The 20,000-nt window shown below is 39.0% G+C and overlaps 1 protein-coding gene across 1 annotated transcript; it reads right to left on the bottom strand.

Annotated features, from left to right (window-relative positions):
* Window positions 1-8,937: 8,937 nt before the first annotated feature.
* Window positions 8,938-14,513, bottom strand: LOC135116069 (histidine-rich glycoprotein-like). The gene is made up of 2 exons (XM_064033279.1): window positions 14,427-14,513; window positions 8,938-9,342 (listed from the first exon to the last, which is right to left on the bottom strand). The coding sequence occupies exons 1-2, from the start codon at window positions 14,511-14,513 to the stop codon at window positions 8,938-8,940; spliced, it is 492 nt and encodes a 163-aa protein (XP_063889349.1).
* Between the last annotated feature and the right edge of the window lie 5,487 nt (window positions 14,514-20,000).

Genomic DNA, 20,000 nt, shown 5'->3' with positions numbered 1-20,000 from the left:
GCCAATTTCCTGTCGATAACGGTTACTTATTTATATTTTGAAGGAAGCCTTGTCTGAGGTGATGAAAAAAAAAAAAAAGGCATGTCCAGTCCAAGCTGGCAGCGGGGTGCATCGTGGCCGCGGAGTAGGAGTAGGGCCCAGGAGAACCACTTCTTTTTTCCCCCAGTTGTCACATATTCGTTTCGCCTGACAGATCCTCTTGTTTTGGAGGTAGAGATAACACCCAGTGCTTCTAGTATTTCTGTGCTTTCCTCTTACTGGGTGACCGAAATACTTCTGGGTCTCACTATTTTGTTTCTAATAGATAGGGAAATTTTACTGACGATACAGGCGAGATGATGTGCAGGACCGTTCCACATTGTGTGACGGTATTTATAGTATTTTTGAGGGTTTTGCGACTCACTGAATGTCCTTTGATATTTGTGTAAAAGGACATTCTTAGAGAAGGTAGGAAGTAGAAAGCATGTTGAAATGTTGAAGTAAGAGGTATGGAGAGAGGACTAGTAAGTAGACCAAAGATGGCACAGGAAAAGGAAGGACCCACGCAGCGAAAAACTTAGGAGATAGGTTGCAGATAATAAACAGTGCTGCCTGGTGAGCTGTAAGGTAACGAAGGTTGCTCCTTGTAGGTAAAAGTGAGGGTGATTATGGAGGTGATTAAGATATAGCGCTGCAACAACGAGGTAATATGGTGTCAGCTAGGGTTAGGGGAAATGACCGAGAAACTGTCATGAGTTAAAGTTCAACCCCCAGCTTTCGACTAGGAGTTGATCACTAATAATACCACAGAGTCAGCGAGAGAGAGAGAGAGAGAGAGAGAGAGAGAGAGAGAGAGAGAGAGAGAGAGAGAGAGAGAGAGAGAGAGAGAAAAGAAAAAAAAAATAAGTGTTTCCGCGTCAGAGATACAAAGTAGTTTATACAGATCAAAAAAGATTTTCTACAAATCCGTGACGTCACAAACTGAGTGTGTGTCCAGAGTTTTGGTTCTATTTACTTGTAGGTATTTTTTTACATTTTTTAAATTTCTATTTTTAGTTTTTATCTAAGTGATTAATTTATGTTTTATAATATCTTTACTTATTTTATCTTATCCTAATGATTTATCATTGCCTTAACTTGTAATTGTGTTAAGGAGAGAGTGTGGACAAGAATAAGTAAGAATAAGCAAGAATAAGAATAAGTAATGCCGGTGCTGCCATCCTGAGAGGACTTCAGAGTTGGAGATCAGGTAGATACTCCTCCAAAACTGGTTGTCTTTTCTTAATGCAACAAACTATGACACTTTTTTATTTGATTTTATTTATAAATTTTTAGTGTGTGTTTTTATTGTGGTTTATCTATGGCACAAAAATGAGAAACAAAAAAATAAATATCGCTTCCTCGAAAAAGAAGAGTAAGATAGAAATTAGTTCCGAATTTGAAGCAGTTCCACTCGTAGGAGAGGTAATATAAACAGGGGAGAGTTCCATAGTTTGCCATTTAAAGGAATGAAAAAATGAAAATACTGGCTAATCACTGCCACCGGTGGGATGGAGGGCATAAAGGTGCGTGGAAAGTGTTGTGCTACGAGGCCGTTAAAAGTGTGTAGGTGTTTAAAGTGTATGTAGTGTAGTGTGAATAGCCAGAGGAATTGTTTTCAGAGGGCAAACTGCAGCTGTTGTCTTCTCTTACTAGCTTGCTTGTAACGCTCCTTTATCTCCACTTACGTACATACCTTCCAGGAGCGCGTCAACCATGAAAGGTGTCTACTGCCCACATACTTGTTTCTCGACAAATTTTCTTCGAGATTTTCTGCCAATATTTATTGTTTTTTTTTTTGCCGACAATTTCTCTTGAGTTCGGTCATAAAGAATACTGATGGATCAAAGGAAATATTCGTTCAGAAGAAGCAAAACAATGCATCCAAACGTTGTATTGATTTCCCTGTGGCGCTGCTGAAGATAAAGAAAGAAAAGAAAAGAAAGCGTCTCTGGACTCGTGAATGGTTGGCACGAAGACGAAGTGAGAGTGTGTTAATCTTACTCATGCTGGCTATTATTACTGGTAGCCTTGTGCTTCTGTCAGCTCTAGCCATCCCCTTTCCTCTCTCCGTGTTATTATAGATTGAATTCCCAGCGAGGAAGCTCGTCATGTTTAGGAACTTATCCCACCTTCATACGAGTTTTCAAGTGTTTCTATGACGCTCCATGACACTGGCGATAAGTAGTAAAGATCCCAGATTGCTTATTGTGGACTGTGAGCATGTTGGAAAGGGATCAGCCTGCGCTTTCGCTTATATACACTGTGTAGTGAATGCCTCAATTGTACTACTAAAGAAAATGGTCTCCGTGTCAGGTTTCAGGCCCCGGCAGGGTAGGTCATCCCGGAGCTACGAAAGGATCCCACCTCACGACAATTCTTCAGTGTTTCAATGAAGGCGGCATGACATCGACTTTCGGCCAATAATCCATTTTTCATAGCTCTGCATTATTATTATTATTATTATTATTATTATTATTATTATTATTATATTTTATATAAAGGCTGTTTTGTTGAATAAGCCCTGCCAAAAACTAATTTTTAACTATAAAGCCAGAAAAAAAAAAATTGAATGAACCCCGTGAGTTTTTTTTTCTTTTTTGTCAGGGAGATTGGGCAAGAGCACACATATCAATGATGATGATGATGATGATGATGATGATGATAATAATAAACAATAATAATGATAACAATCATAATAATAATAACAATAATAATAATAATGATAATAATGATAATGATAATAAGTAACGTGACCCGTGGACATACCACGGTATGATAATTCAACTATTACAACGTATGACATGTATCCTTAAGAGAAAGAGGAAGAGGATCAGGATAAGGATGAGGAGGAGGAGGAAAGGGAGGAGGAAGAGGAAGGAAAAAAAGAGGAGGAGGAGAAGGAGGAGAAAGTGTAGAAAGAAAAGGAAGAAAGGAGGAGGTGTAGAGAACCCACTGCCCTCTCATAACTCCACCTCTCTCTCTCTCTCTCTCTCTCTCTCTCTCTCTCTCTCTCTCTCTCTCTCTCTCTCTCTCTCTCTCAATATTTTTTTAATTAAAATCCGTCTCCTACTCACTCCCCTCTCGTTCTCACTTTCACTCACATTTCCATCTCTCTCTCTCTCTCTCTCTCTCTCTCTCTCTCTCTCTCTCTCTCTCTCTCTCTCTCTCTCTCAATATTTTTTTAATCAAAATCCGTCTCCTACTCACTCCCCTCTCGTTCTCACTTTCACTCACATTTCTCTCTCTCTCTCTCTCTCTCTCTCTCTCTCTCTCTCTCTCTCTCTCTCTCTCTCTCTCTCTCTCTCTCTCTCTCTCTCTCTCTCTCTCTCCTCTCTCTCTCTCTCACATCTTCTCTCTCCACCGTGGGGGAGGAGGAGGAGGAGGTGTAGAGGACTCACTCCCCTATCAATCTCACTCTCACATCTACATCTCTCTCGTGACACACTGAGGTTCAAGCGTATTAATATATAGATGATGATGATGATGATGATAATGATAATAATAATAATAATAATAATAATAATAATAATAATAATAATAATAATAAAATAACGTCCTTCAATGTCGCTCCGAGCAAGAAACGCAAGAACCAGGAGACTTGACAAATTTAGTTTCTGAGGTGCCTTAATACTCCTCTCCTAAAACAGTTCAAATCGTAACACAGAAACAGGAAGAAAGTTCTCCAGTTTATTAGTGAAAAGGATGAAAGACCGAAGTTAATGGCAAAGTCTTGTATTCTCACTGTGGAGAGAGTAGTGATGAGAATAAAGAGTAGTCTTGTGCAGGTCGTGGGAGAGGGAAGGTATGCAGGTAACAGGTTCAGAAAAGCATTAAGTATGGAATTAACAGCAGAAGAATATATATACCGAAGAGGCTTCAGAACGTTGATCCTCCTGTTTCGATTATCCTCTGTAGTAATTATACCTATCATTAATACTATCGCTGCTTTAATTACTCTCTCCCCGTATAAAGTAATAAATATCGTGATTGCTATGGCCATGAAATTTGTTTGTAGTCTTTCAAAGGAAAAGAGACACAGCAAAGGAGGCAAAAAATTATTGTGAGGGTGAGGCTTTGTAGTGGCTTAAAGAGAGAGAGAGAGAGAGAGAGAGAGAGAGAGAGAGAGAGAGAGAGAGAGAGAGAGAGAGAGAGAGAGAGAGAGAGAGAGAGAGAGAGAGAGAGAGAGAGAGAGAGCTTAGTTATTTTCTGTGAACGTTGTCACTCCTTGTCAACATTTCTGTGAATCTGGCGGTAATTAAAAAAGAAGTTATGAACAGCGGCAAGGACTTAATCAATTATGAAACAAAGCCACGAGCGTATCGTGTGTAAAACTTACGTGTCTGGCAGCTAAGGATTTATTCAGTGATGCACTATATCACGTTTATGGGAAAATAAATTGGAGATAAAAAAATAATTAATACGATAAATTCATAAACATATAAATAAATACATAAATCGATAAGCATATAAATAAATAAATAAATAAATAAATAAATAAATAAATATATATATATATATATATATATATATATATATATATATATATATATATATATATATATATATATATATATATATATATATATATATATATATATATATATATATATATATATATATATATATATATATATATATATACATTTAATAAACGAAATCAATAGAAAAAATAAATATCCAGAAATTTTTAAATCCTGATTATTTTCCGCTTTTCCAAAATCGAGTTGATCTATTTATTTCTAGTAGTCTTTCTTATATTTAGCTCAAAGAATAGTTTATGTTAAAGGAAAATGGATCAGTAAAATCTAACATTAAATCAGTTCTAATAGTTCTAACATTATATCATCAAGTAAATTGTTTCCCTTCCATTCGCAATCTGCAAGGAACAATCACCACCATGAGTTCCAATGTCCTACAAGACGACACTGTTCAGGCCATGGTTCACGTGGATAGATTCAGATAGTTTATTGACCACAGCATGTTACGTATACAAGCAACACAAATCCACAAAGAAAAGAATACATTTCTACGTGAAAAAAAAAAAAAAAATTCAGAAAGGTATCTGTAGTCCAGTAACTGAATCACTTCCAGATCCAGACATTACTTCAGTAATCATGTATGTATTCTTTACAGCGAATTACTACTTATAAGCACCCAAGATATCATTGATTGTTTCACATAATGTCCCAGATGCAAACATATTTGAAAATAACATTCCCATAGTGGCATAATGATGTCTGTCCCTTAATCCTCAGTATGCTGAATCAGTGAGCAGTTCTCTACAACATGCCGTTCACTTTGTATCTCACTGCATGCATACACAGATGTTCCTCCATCCTCACACGCCCACACCCACGCCTGCTCCACCTCCCTCTCTCGCAGGCCAGCGAGTGTCTGCTCACACTGAAATGAATGAACGACATTCGGTGGTGTTCGTTATTGTATGTTTTATTTATTTTTTTCTGTATATACGGTGTACACGTAATGTTTGGTTAACTTCTTTATAAGTCATGCAATGGGAAGACCTGCTGTTTCTAATATCCTCGGCTACCCATTGCATGGCCACACTTATATCTGGTACTTCATTATCTACGAAACCACTCACAGTCATGCCTGTCACAGTGTTCGTGTTTTTCACAAGAGGTGCCAGGGGACTGGAGTGCACTGTTATTGAGGTACAGATATAGTGCTACTGCGGGCAACTTTGTATCAAAGCATACTTATTTCAACGCTCTTAGCTATTATCTTCATTAGTAGTAGATTTTTTATTGGGGAGTAAAATATGACTCGAATTTTACTTTGCGCACGGTTTCTAGATCAAGAGAGTACGTATGTAAGACCTTTGATCAAACATTCAAACGTAGGTATTGTGTCCATTTCACTCGCTCTTTAGGCCAACTTGCAACAGGTCTTTTGTGGGAGTAGAGTTGCATTATCCTCTTGAGGCTTTGTGTGGACGGAGAAGGGCGGGAGGGAGGCACGTGGCCCTCAGTGACTCAGTGACGCCATGAAAAAAAAAAAAAAAAAGTCACAAGCCAACGGTGACGTATTCTTGATCTCAATGAATTTTCCTTATAAATATCATTATCATAATCATCATTCTCTCTCTCTCTCTCTCTCTCTCTCTCTCTCTCTCTCTCTCTCTCTCTCTCTCTCTCTCTCTCTCTCTCTCTCTCTCTCTCTTCGAAAAAATATCAGAACAGTCTGAGCGACAAGGTTGTGTGCTTTCTTCGTGACACCACCACGGCTAGGGCATTTTTTAGGTAAATTTTCTTAAACCTTGAGTCTGCGCTGCTTGCAGATACTATAGCCAGAATCGCTATCCCTACGAGCCTCTCTGACTCACTCTGTTTTTTACATCTTTTAAATTTAACTATTTCTAAGGAAATAATCAGGATTTAATTATTCTCCATTTTTACTATTAATTTTCTGATAGTGCCAATTTACTGGACTATCTTATCAGTTATTATTATCTTCTATTACTCACTTTTTTTTTCTAGATATTGCCCATCCTCCTTTTTACATAATTAAAAACATCACTATGAATGCCAAGTCTTTGAAGGGCCACTTCCTCCGTCGTCAGGTTCGCGTCATGTAGGCCGCGCCACTGATGAGTTCCGGGATGGTAATGAGCGTAATAATGGGAGGCAATTCGTCGTCGACTCGTGTTCCTGTCAACGATTACTGTTTGTCCAAATGAAAATTTAATATTTTTTCTCTCGGCATTATCGTCATAAATATTGGCGTGGAGGTTATTTTCGAACATGGTAAAATTATAAGTTTTGAGTAAGCGGCTTTCAAGGAATTATGGAGCAAGAAAATATCTTGCAAGAAACTAATTTTTGCGAACAGATGTTCTGCCAGAAGCAACTCTTGGTGCTCCGAGGTTTGAATAATCTGTCAGGAACGTTCAGCTACTGCCATGTTCGAGGCCAAAATAAAGGTGACAGCCGGGAAGCGATGGATTTGATCCTCAACAGCCACCCAACCCAGACTCACTCCGATACCACCAGGAGTCAAAAACGCAGATCCTGTCTCTCAGTGTTGCCCCGCCAAGGAAACGACGACGTGCAACTCCCCGTCTCTTAGTACGCTGCACTACCATTCAGTACATGAGCTGGTGGAATCTTACCCTTGCTCCGATGTTCCCTCTTTTGACCCTGTAATGAAAGCTACTATTAGTCTCCAAATCATACTTAACGTTTTGTACGTAAGAGCCCATAACTTCTAAATAGAGGATGTGAGATGTCAAATTCATGGTCCTCAGCACAAATGTGGCTTGCGGGATGATCTTACGTGATCTGCGAGGTGATGTGATTTTTCAACTCGACAATATAATTAATTGTTACAGTTGAAGAAACTTCTAAACTTCTAAGCCGAAACATTTTGAAATAGTTATGTGCTTTAGCTGTGAGTGATATGAGATGTTTTGTTGGTGGATGTGATGTGTATTGATTTTTTTTTTCTTGGTATGGCTGTGCCATATTGACTGTTATGTTTATGATTGTGTGGTATGGGTTGATGTGTGGCTCTTGTGACTCAAATGACATGTGGTGTTGCTGGGAAACCTTGGATTGTTGTGTGATTGGATGTGGTACGGACAATTGTAAGGCTGGTGGGATGTGTGGCATGATGTGGCTTTGTGTCCATGGTGTGGGTGGGTGCTATGTGTGGTGTGGTATGCTTGGGGGTTTTGTGTGGTGTGGTGTGGAGGATGAGATGTGGGTTGTGATGTGGCTAAGTGTGATGTTGGTTGGTTGTGTTGTGGCTTTGTGTGGTGTGACTAAGTGTGACATGGGTTGTTGTGTAAGTGTGGTGGGAATAAGTGTGATATGAATTGTGTGACGTATGGTGTGATGTGGCTTTATGGGGTATGGCTGATTGTGATGTATGGTGTGATGCGGCTTTGTGTGGTGTAGCTGGGTGTGATGTGTGGTGTGGATTGATGTTATGTGTGGTGTTGTCACGTAGGGGCTTTTCCTCTTTTTGCTTTTGCGCTTGTTGTTGTTGTTGTTGTTGTTGTTGTTGTTGTTGTTGTTGTTGTTTTCGTCGTTGTCATTATTATATAATGTATGTTCAAAATTAAATGAATAAACATATAAATGAATAAAAGTATAAAAGTGTAAAATACAATAAAAATAAAATAAAATAAAACAAAATAAATAAGAAATAAAACAAAATAAATAAAAAAAAAGTAAAATGGCCTAATATCCCAAGCTATGGTGATGGCTACACACACACACACACACACACACACACACACACACACACACACACAAAGAGTATAGGATCAAGCGGAGTCATTCCACCAACAGGGCACGGAGGGTCTTGATGACAGGGAGCAGCAGACAGTCGCTTCCCTCTGTCACTGCCATCTCTGCATTGCCCGCTTCCGGTTTAGATTGGGAAGTACATTTGCAACGGGAACAGTATGGTTTTTTCCGTTCTTGTTTCCAGTGTTTGTCTCTTTTCTATCAATTTCTCATCATATCCTTTAGTTTCTTTTAAATTTCCCTCCACGTTCTATACAAATGTGTTATTTTATGTGGATCTGTTACATATGCTGGATAGGAATTTCCCTGTTACTTCCTCTTTACCACCACCACCACCACCACCACCACCGTTACCATCGCCACCTCACTCCAGACTCCTGATGCCACACACAGCCGCCACCTCTTTCCCCTTTCGAATCGCGCCCTGATCGGTAATTTACTGCATTTACAAAACACTCGTATTCAAGTTTTTGGATCCCTGGATTTGGTAACAGTGCTACATGGCGTTTGTGATGTCCTGGGTCTTTGTGCATATAATTTCGTTTTTCGTTTTCGTTCCCTTCCCATCTCCTGTTCCTCGTTCTTTTAGTTTTCCCTTTTCCACTTAATCTCTTAAGTTTTCCCTCGCCTTCTCGATTCTGTCTCATTTGGTGTGGTGGTGTAGTTGTGATGTGGTGTTGTGGCTGTTCCATGAGCCTGAACGTGTGTTGTGGCGTTGTGGGTACAGTATGGTGGTGCATTTGTGGTGTGCTGGTGTGGTGTGATGTTGAGTGATGTAGTGTGGTAGTAGTGGTGGTGGTGCAGTGTGGCGTGGTGGTGTACTAGACATGGTGTGCCGTGGCGGTGTGGAGTGGTCTTGATGTGTAGCTTGGTGACGCTGCGTGCTGTAGTGGTGTGCCGTGGTGGTGTGGTGTGTATGGTGTGTTGGTGTAGGTGTACGGGTGTAATGTGATGTGACGGCTGAATGTGATGTGATGTGGCAAATGGGTGTGATGCGGTAGTATGTGGTAGTGTGGCACAGTTCTGGGTGTACAAGTGTTACATAGAGCTGTGTTACCACGGGCCGTCTATAATAGGTGTAAATCAATGGCGTCCTTCCCGTGGGGAGTTATTTCTACACCCAAACATCAAAGTCATCTAGGTGGCCTGGTTATGGCACGAGAGCCTTTGTTGCGGCAAATGAGACCCTTTAATGTAAGTGGCAGTCCTTTCACCACACCATCACCACCATACATTACGTAAAGTAAAAAACACCTCCACGACCACTACTGCCACCACCACCACCATCACCAACAACAACAACAGCAACTGTGACCTCTGTTTTCCATACCTTTCACTTATTTTTCTTGGAATAACTGAAATGGTTCTGCTATATATAAAGTTAAGGTGCCACATTGCCTGGCGGGATGGTAGAAAGTTTAGTAGAGAATATTTAAAGTCTATCGCGACGGAATAATTTGTAATGTTGACTGGCAGCAGGGACGGTGCTACAGTGTAGAAAGAGGCAAGAAAAAATTTGTCCATTGGAATATATATATATATATATATATATATATATATATATATATATATATATATATATATATATATATATATATATATATATATATATATATATATATATATATATATATATATATATATATATATATATATATATATATATATATATATATATATATATATATATATATATTCTTTTTCTTACGTTTAAACGTTTAAAGAATACCGTCTAAAGACAACAATGAAAGAAAAGTCCACTTAGTTGCCTCTTCCCCCTTTAAAAAAAAAATATATATAAATAAAAATAAGAAACAAATAAATATAAAATAAAAATAAATAAATAAATAAATAAAAAATAAATGAATAAATAAAAAAATAAATAGAATAAATAAATAAATAATTAAATAAATAAATAAATAAATAAATAAATAATAAAATAAAAAAAAAAACGCAAAAATAAGGAAATCAGTTTACTTTTATTGGTGTCTTGATACTCCGCTTTTGAAAAAGTTCGTCATAGGAAGAAGGAAAACGGAAACAGGAAGAGAGTTAATCAGTGAAAGGGAAGAAAGAATGATGAAGACAGTGGTTAACTTTTGCTTGTCAACCTAGTGAGATGGACAGTATAAGCATAAGGATAAGCAAAGGATAAGCACAATCTTTTGCAGCGAGGACGTGAGAGGAGGGGAAGTTATCCTATTCATTAGAACACGGGCCGTTTAAATAGCGGTGGAAGATAGCAAGTGATGTTTTTTGGTGGAGTGTGAAAGATTGAAGATATTCAGTTACATAAGGTGAGTCGATGAGACGAAAAGGTCTGTGTGAGTGGAGCTGTTCTACGGAAGCCGTACATTATATAAGAATGTACAAGGCCCCTGTATATGATAAGCATCCCAGAAGAGGAGGAAATTGGCGGATATGACACAGAACATCAAACTTTATGGAAACTGTTTTAATAAGAGATGAAATGTGAAATTCGCAGTTGTGATTTTTATTTATTGATTCATTTATCTTATCACTAATCTATTTATTCATAATATTTTTTTTTGCAAATGATAGTTCAGGTATATTTAATGCCGGGTACGGAGATAGTTGAGTGTCACTGAAGAAGAGGGGATAGTTGTGTGGATGGTTGTGTTAAGAAAAGAGAAAAAGAGATGAAGGAATTGACTTTTATGGCAGTGAATAATGTAAAGTTTGCCCTGCCCCATTAAGAAATTATAGAAAGATAAAAAAGTGGGCGCTTTGTGGTTTTTCTCAGTGAATTGTACAATTCCTGTCGAGATGAATTTCTGTCAAATGATGGTAAGACATGTAGGGTAGCGTCATCAGCATGAGAGGACAGGGTGAGTGGATTGGCTTAGAAAAGAACTTCTGGTTAATGGAAAGGAAGTGGGTGATATAACGTATAGTGCAACCAGGTAAATACAACAAGGCAAATAAACACAGTCTTAAGAAAACGGTGAGCTGGGGTGGAGAGGCGTCTTACGGTACCGGCGGAGATACACGTGACCCCAATGGCTTCTTGATCACCGCGACCGGGGAAGCAGGGCATCAGATAAGCGGCTGCCTAATGACCCACACTGGGTATAAGGGAACCGTGACATCGGGAGGAGGGTGAGTCTGTGAGCAGTGGCGGCATGTGAGTGTCGGTTTAGGGTGAGGAGGACGTCAGGAAGAGCAGTGCCGCGAGGGATTAAGGCGTGCCGGCGTGGTCGGATCTTGAGGTGGGACGGAACGATAGTATTGGTGTTGGTTAGCCGCCACAACAGTGATTCCTGTGGTTGTCACTCAGCGCGATACTTCTCCGTATGCAACTCCGTAACTTGGTCTACGAGTTTTATGTAGCCTTTTCCAGTGCACTTGATGGAGCAAACCCAATGGCTTAAGTAATCAATTAATGCCATTATTACCTTATCCTTAACGCCATGGGACCCTAGCTTAGAGAGTGGACTTGCAAGCTCGTTTCTGGAGTTTAAGTCCATGGTGTTCAAATAAAAATCGAGAGAACAGAACATAGTATCATGCCTTATATATATATATATATATATATATATATATATATATATATATATATATATATATATATATATATATATATATATATATATATATATATATATATATATATATATATATATATATATATATATATATATATATATATATATATATATATATATATATATATATATATATATATATATATATATATATATATATATATATATATATATATATATATATATATATATATATATATATATGGGTTATTATCTTCATGGAAACAAATTACTATCTTTAAGTACAAATAGCAGATGGTAATCAAGGATTTACAAAAATTCAAGTGCAAACAAGCAATGTCTTAATAAGTAACAAAAACACAAGGAAAAGTAAAAGAATCAAGTTTCCTACAAATGGCAGTTCTCGTATTAAACCTAAACATGCACCCTCGGTGCGGTAATTCAGGATGAAGCGCGTCTGACTACAAAACAAGAAGGCCCGGGTGCGAATCCTGGTCACGGCCCGATGTTTCTGGGACGACTGCCAGTTCCCGGTTCACTCAGCCTTAATAATGAGTACCGGTCAGTTGTGACTGGGAAATGGCCCTATGCTGAAGCCTGCCTGCCCTGCGGCAACGCTCACGATTGAGTGTGGCACACCTTTGCGTTATATTTCTCAAAGTTCTATATTAACTCGTCACTAACAACGTCATTACTCAGTTTCAGTCATCTATCATTCTATTTGTGAATCAATTTTTTCTAACTTCTTTTCTTTTCCCCTAATTTAAATCTGTTAGTTCTGGTCCTTTAAAATTAATAACTCTAAGGATCTTGTCTACATCACCCTTGTCGTGTCCGCCTTTATTCGACGACTGTCTAAATAATATTAATTTGAAAACTTTAATCTCCTCTCATAAAGGATTTTATATAACCCTTTTATCTTCATCGTTATTCTCAGCACCGACTAACAAACAGTTATATCCTTCTTGTAATATCCCTTATCCCTAATCCCTTGTGTATATCCGTCTTGTAATGGTGAGTGCCAGAACTGCACATCACATTCGAGATGATGTTTGATAAGTGCCAAATATAACTTTAATACTACTTTTGTTCCTTAAGATGAGCACTACGAGTAATATTACCTTTATTTCTATCATCTATATCTTTGATGGGATTTGAGCTAACTACTTGTATAACTCTTTTTTTTTTCTTTTTTCCGTTTTCTAATTTTACCAGTGTTTCGTTCTTTACTGTGTACCTATTATGTGGATTTCTTCTATCAGTGCTAAGCATTTTGCATTTTGTTAACAGTGCTGCATTAGCCATCTATTTACTAATTTGCTACTTTTATCTAAGTTTGTTTGTTGGACGATTGCGTTGGAATCCGATCTGACTATTCTACCTATCTCCGTTCTGTCTGAAAATTTACTGATATGCTACTAATTATATTACCTAAGTAGTTATTGTATATCAACAATAATAGTGGTTCTTAAAGTGATCCCTGTCATCCCACTGATAGCTTGTCCCCACTTGAATTTCGAGCCGTATATTGTAACTCCGCTATCCGTCTCATTACCTTTGGCTTTATCGAACCTTCAAACCTCTCCTAAGCTCTCAAATCTTGGTCAAGAATCTTTCGTTGGATAATTCATCAAACATCTTGCTAAATAACACGCATATAACATCATAATTACCTTCATTGTCTGCCGTCCTATTCCCATGCTGTGAATATTTCACTAAACTAAGCTTATTTAAAATATTCCCAATGTTCCTTGCAATTACAAATATCAGTAATCTACCCCAAGCTGACCGGAGTTTGAGATTAACGCTCTATCTCCTTCCTTATATATGCCTATCTCCACGTTAAGGGTGTCTTTCCAGAGTCAGCTGATAAAAAAAAAAAAAGTTCACCAGCAACTTCCTTGCATTCTTTTAATAATCTAGGATATATTTCATCTGGCGCTAGTGATTAAAAGTTTTGAGTCCCCATCTCCTCCTTCACAATTTTGGTGGTGGGAATATCTACCAGTTTATCATTATGATCTCTGACAATCGGCTCACTTTGAGGTATTACTTACATGTTTTTGGGAGTGAACACGACTAAAGATAGTCACTTGGAATTTCACACATTCCTTCCTCAGAACTAACACCCATCTCTATCTTTGCTTTCGTTTTGCATATTGAAAAAAAAAAGAGAAAAAAAATCCCCACCATGCAATCTTGCATGCTTGGTATCGTGTTTTTAGAATTCAATCTAAATTGTAAGTCTTTTATTCATTCATTTATTTATGTATTTATTTATTTTAGTTTTAAACAATATCATCCTCTATATTTCCATGATTACATTTCTTTTTTTTATCAATCGGAGCCTAAAAAAAAAAAAAAAGACGAGTGGAAGCACAAAACTACTCTGTGTTAGACTGACCTGTTTCTTCTTTTTATCGGCGGTGGAAGACTATTCTGGTAAGTTTGAATGGTCTTTACGTTACATTCTTAATATTTTCGCCTTCATATAATAAATCTATATTATATTAGGGACATCACCTTCTATGCGTTACGAACTCTTAAAGGTGATAGATGGTGAAGGTTTCATTTCACACTAGAGTTTCACTTTTAACTGCCACACCAGACTGGCCTCGGTATGATGAGACAGCGCCATGTGTTTATCAATGGACGCTCCAGATGACGCTGGGTTCTCACGTTTTGGCGTCATACCGTGGCTGCATTTAAACAGCCTCAAGTGGAACTAATTGATTTTTTTTATATATTATAATAATTTAATGACGATTGAACAATAATTTTACAGTATCAACAGATAAAAGAACACTAATGGAAATCTTGCCAATCACCTCTGTGGCCAGTGGAATTAGTGCTACTGAGAGCTAAAGTCGTTTCATGACATGAGCAAAGGAGCTGTTACTCGAAAAGCAATTAAATCTCCACTTCCCTTTTCTTACACTTACAGCGCTATGCTCTGTACCTGTGGTGGAGTTATGAGTGCGATGACTAAAGTCACCGATCAGTTCCTGCAACAGAATAATGGACAAGAATGAATAATGTATTTTATATTCTGTTCCTTGAGTGTTGCACTGTTTTTCTCGTCACAACAGTAAATGTCAAAACTCACTTAGTCACGTAGTCAGGCAGTGTAATAAACATCTTGTTCCCATGGCGGTGAACACTGGCATGACTGTGAAGGAGTCTGATTGCGTAGTGTCGGGACAATAAATGTTTACTAAAATTGCACTTGCACTTGGGGCAAATTCATAATACACATCATAAGCTCAAACGACCAAAGCAGAAAGTACGTATTGTCCTAATAGTGCAGGCGCGCAAACATACGAAAATTTACGCGCGAGCACACACACACACACACACACACACACACACACACACACACACACACACACACACACACACACACACACACACACACACACACACACACACACACACATACACACACATACACATGCACGCGGGAAAAAAATGTAATTTCGCTATTTAATTTAAACAAAGTGAACCACAGAAAGGAAGGACTGACATTCAAGACAATGAGTCGGTAATCATTTTGATTACTTGAATCGATACTCGTTATTTTCCAGGAGACGCAACTTTTAATTTGAAGTTCTTATAATCTGGGCAGCTGCCTTGCATTCGCCACTCTCCACCAGCAAACAGGCACACAACAAGAAGGCTAGAGACGCCTTCAATAAAGTTTGACTACTGGTATTGAGAACCAAAAACCAAAAGAACATTTCTAGTACCTAGACTCCAAAGCACTATGATGAAATGAAAGTAATAGTCATAAGTGCACTGCATACTGGAATGTATTTTGCAAGTAGAAACATGTTCTGTCCTGTGCATAAATCTTCGTCATGTGTCACGTGACGTCGTTAATGTTTTATATTGAGTGTTATACCTAATGACTTCAAAGATGTCAACGTTGGCAAGAAATCACAGATAACCCAATTAGGAACATTGCTTGGCTATTGTGCTTCGCGCTGAGCCAGGTGCTGGGGAGGGTCAGGGGGAGGAGGACTCCAGCAACGCTTTGACAATACATCTAATTCCAATTTACCGTAATCTCTGAGTAACTGGTGTTTACATTCACTATGTATAGAATGAAAAATTAGCAGTCCATACACGACTCAAAACGTTGTATGTGTATATTTACTTCAAGTTTTTATTATTGTTTTGGTCTCATCGTAGTCCTCGACACTTGAGTACTACGTACAGCAGAAATGACCAGAGGTGGAACACGTCACAACGAGATTAAAATGTGATGACGCTGCTTTGGTCGATGGTGCGCGTGATGCTATCTCACCACATCTGACGGCAGCGTGATGCTTGGCTCCGTCTAGGCCAGTGGTTCCTTAACTGGGGGGTAAATCACTCCCTGGAAATAATATAAATGTTTCTGTGGTAATGTAAGGAGACAAAAAAAAAAAAAAAAAAAGAATTCTGGAAACCAAGAAAACATTTGTGATATTTGGCATTAAGATCAAAGTTAACTTGGTCTTAGTATGTAAAGTTGAAAAGTAAACCAATTAAGTGGTAAAGTTAAACTGAACGACAATACAGATTAAATCTTCTTTACAGTATTAGAAAAGAAGAAATATGTATTTCAGTGTGTGTCAAGCGAAGAGTAATTTGATACACATGCTTCAGGACAGTCAGTCGGCAACCCTGATAACGACGTGTCCATTACGTGTCACTCACTGCCTAAATCTGCCTCTATTTCACACTGTCAGTTTTTCTGTGAGCATCGGCCGAGGTAGGAGTAAACGGATATGTACGATTATGCATACTGTCCTGTGCAGTATAGTTAATATTTACCCACTGTTACACCCTTCCTATTTTTTTTTTTTTTTTATGTAGGAAGGATACTGGCCAAGGGCAACAAAAATCTAATAAAAAAAATGCCCACTGAAATACCAGTCCCATAAAAGGGTCAAAGCAGTGGTCAAAAATTGGTGGATAAGTGTCTTGAAACCTCCCTCTTGAAGGAATTCAAGTCGTAGGAAGGTGGAAATACAGAAGCAGGCAGGGAGTTCCAGAGTTTACCAGAGAAAAGGATGAATGATTGAGAATACTGGTTAACTCTTGCGTTAGAGAGGTGGACAGAATAGGGGTGAGAGAAAGAAGAAAGTCTTGTGCAGCGAGGCCGCGGAAGGAGGGGAGGCATGCAGTTAGCAAGATCAGAAGAGCAGTTAGCATGAAAATAGCGGTAGAAGACAGCTAGATATGCAACATTGCGGCGGTGAGAGAGAGGCTGAAGACAGTCAGTTAGAGGAGAGGAGTTGATGAGACGAAAAGCTTTTGATTCCACCCTGTCTAGAAGAGCAGTATGAGTGGAACCCCCCCAGACATGTGAAGCATACTCCATACATGGACGGATAAGGCCCTTGTACAGAGTTAGCAGCTGGGTGGGGGGGTGAGAAAAACTGGCGGAGACGTCTCAGAATACCTAACTTCATAGAAGCTGTTTTAGCTAGAGATGAGATGTGAAGTATGGTATGGTGAATATGCTCTTTAATAATTTAGTCATATATATCTATATTGAAAATACTTTATGAAAGGGGTAACACATCTAATGTGGCACGTTAAACTGGTAACAAGCTGAAAAAAAAAGTTTGGGAACCACTGATCTGGACCAATCAGAGGTGCTTGCAATCAGCTGAGCATGACCATGGTGCCATCTGTTATCCAGTTAAAGACAACAAACAGCATCCTGCCCTTCCTTAAACTCTGTTTTTTTTGTTAGTGGGATCACTGAAGGCTGAGTATTTTTGCTTCTCAGAAGAAACAAGAGTGTCAAGCCGCGATGCGTGTGTGGGGCGTGAGTGTGGCATGGACGGGACGCGGAGGAGTGTACCTGGCGGCGGTAGTGGCGGTGGTGGTGCCTATGGTGGCATCCCTCGTCACCTACACCTTCGTTTCGCTGCCCGGGGAGGCCATCGCCCTGGACCAGACAGGCTCTCTCGTGGTGCTGCTGGTGCTGCTCAAGATCTTCGTGCTCGGGATTTCTGGTCATCTGCCATTTGATCTGAACAAGCTGTGGCGGCACCATGGACGGCGCGAGAAGAGGGCGCTCCCTTACTTGCTGCAGGAGGTGGGCAGAGTTGGCAGAGGGACGTGGGCTTATTAAGTCTTAATGGTGGGCCAGTCTGGCTGGCAGGGGATGGGGACTAGTCCAGTGCTTCTTAACTTTTTTTTTTTTTTCACACGTGCGATCTCTTATATATATATATATATATATATATATATATATATATATATATATATATATATATATATATATATATATATATATATATATATATATATATATATATATATATAAATACCAGCCTATCCTTTCATATTCCTTAATTAAATTAGGTTGAAAGCAAAGCAAATAATACCAAAATTACAAAGTATTTCGGATGACATCCGCCGAACCCTTAACTGGATCACTGAACCCAGGTTGGGAACTACTGGACTTGTCACCTTAAGCTGACTGGTAGGGATTTGTTAGGCCTCCTTAGTTGTCTAGCTGGGAGTTGATGGCAGGGTCTGTGCAGGCTTAATAGCGGACGAAGCTGGCTGACAGGGGATCGGGGTTTGTCGGAATGTAATGATGTCAGGCTGGCTGGTGGCGGGACATTGGCTTGTCATTTCTTAATAGAGTCATATTTTGTAAAGTCCGAAACATTCCATTTTTGTCAATACATTTCACCACACTACCAGGCAGGACAACATCTGAGGCATAAACATTTTGAGACATATTGAGCGCCTTGTGATACACGGGTTATCTTGAGACATGAAAACATCCCGGAATATAATTAACACTTTAAATGACGAAAATCATGATATGTAACGAACATCTTGAGACAACGAACATGTTGAGGCACAGCAAATATCTTAACACAAAAACAAATATATTAGGATATACACACAAAAAAAAAAAAAAAAAAGAAAAGAAAAGAGACAAAACGGACATCTTGAGACATATCGCACAGTTTCCGACCTAACGAACAGTTTGATACATGAGGAACGAACATTCTGAAAAATTCCCAGCAATGCGTCATAAACATTCAAATCACAACATCCGAAAGATCAAACTGAACGTTCAATGAGAGCGAAACTATTACCAAAAAAAAAAAAAAAAAAAGATAGTAAAATGCAGTTTGTGTGCTAATCTAAAAAACTGCATTGATGGTTTCAGTTGTCAGAAATAATTGAATGATAGTGAGTCAGAAGTGTATCGGTGTTGTGTTCACCGCGAGGGACGTGGTGATAACTCCCTTTGTGGCGGGGAGCAGGAGCGTGAGCAGCGTGGAGGTGACGCGTTGTGTGAGCGATGACTCCGATATTGGCAGAGTTGTTTAATTGAAGCTTTGGCGCCAAAACAATGAGGTTATATGGCACCACACTGAAAGAGAGAGAGAGAGAGAGAGAGAGAGAGAGAGAGAGAGAGAGAGAGAGAGAGAGAGAGAGAGAGAGAGAGAGAGAGAGGGACACACACACACACACACACACACACACACACACACACACACACACACACACACACACACACACACACACACACACACACACATAAACACACACACACACACACACACACATACACACACACACACACACACACAACCGCTAGACTGATGGCACCATTGGTGACGCAGGTGACTAGTTTCTCGGGGCGACGCCGTCTGCCGCTCACTTGGGAGGCAACACGCTGCCTTCACTTTACATATTATCCCACATTCTTATCTTCCCTCCCTCTCTCTTCGTCCCTCCATCACTCACCAACCCCACTCTCTCTCTCTCTCTCTCTCTCTCTCTCTCTCTCTCTCTCTCTCTCTCTCTCTCTGAGGACTCAACATTTTGACTCTTGTAACCAAAAGCCAGTACGCGTTGAAGACTTGAAGACAAAACCTTGACGTCATAAAGGACCAATTTTGAATATCTTGGAACCATTCACCGTCAACATAAACAACTCAGGATAATGTAGCAAAGTCACATTTCAATGTTAGTAGCTATCACAGGAACGTTTACTGCTGCGAGAGAAGACTATGAAAAATTCCCATTTTGGTCAAATAATAAGATCAAACCGTGAGTTCTGAAAAATCGGGTTACATAAAATCAGATGGGTTTAGAAACTCGCGTTTCACAATGGGCATAGACTAAGTCGACGGCACGAAAAAAAAAAAAA

The sequence above is a fragment of the Scylla paramamosain genome, chromosome 30 (genome assembly GCF_035594125.1).
Source record: "Scylla paramamosain isolate STU-SP2022 chromosome 30, ASM3559412v1, whole genome shotgun sequence".
Taxonomy (NCBI): domain Eukaryota; kingdom Metazoa; phylum Arthropoda; class Malacostraca; order Decapoda; family Portunidae; genus Scylla; species Scylla paramamosain.
Note: the sequence above shows the minus strand (reverse complement) of the source record. Positions and strands in the feature narration are given on the sequence as shown.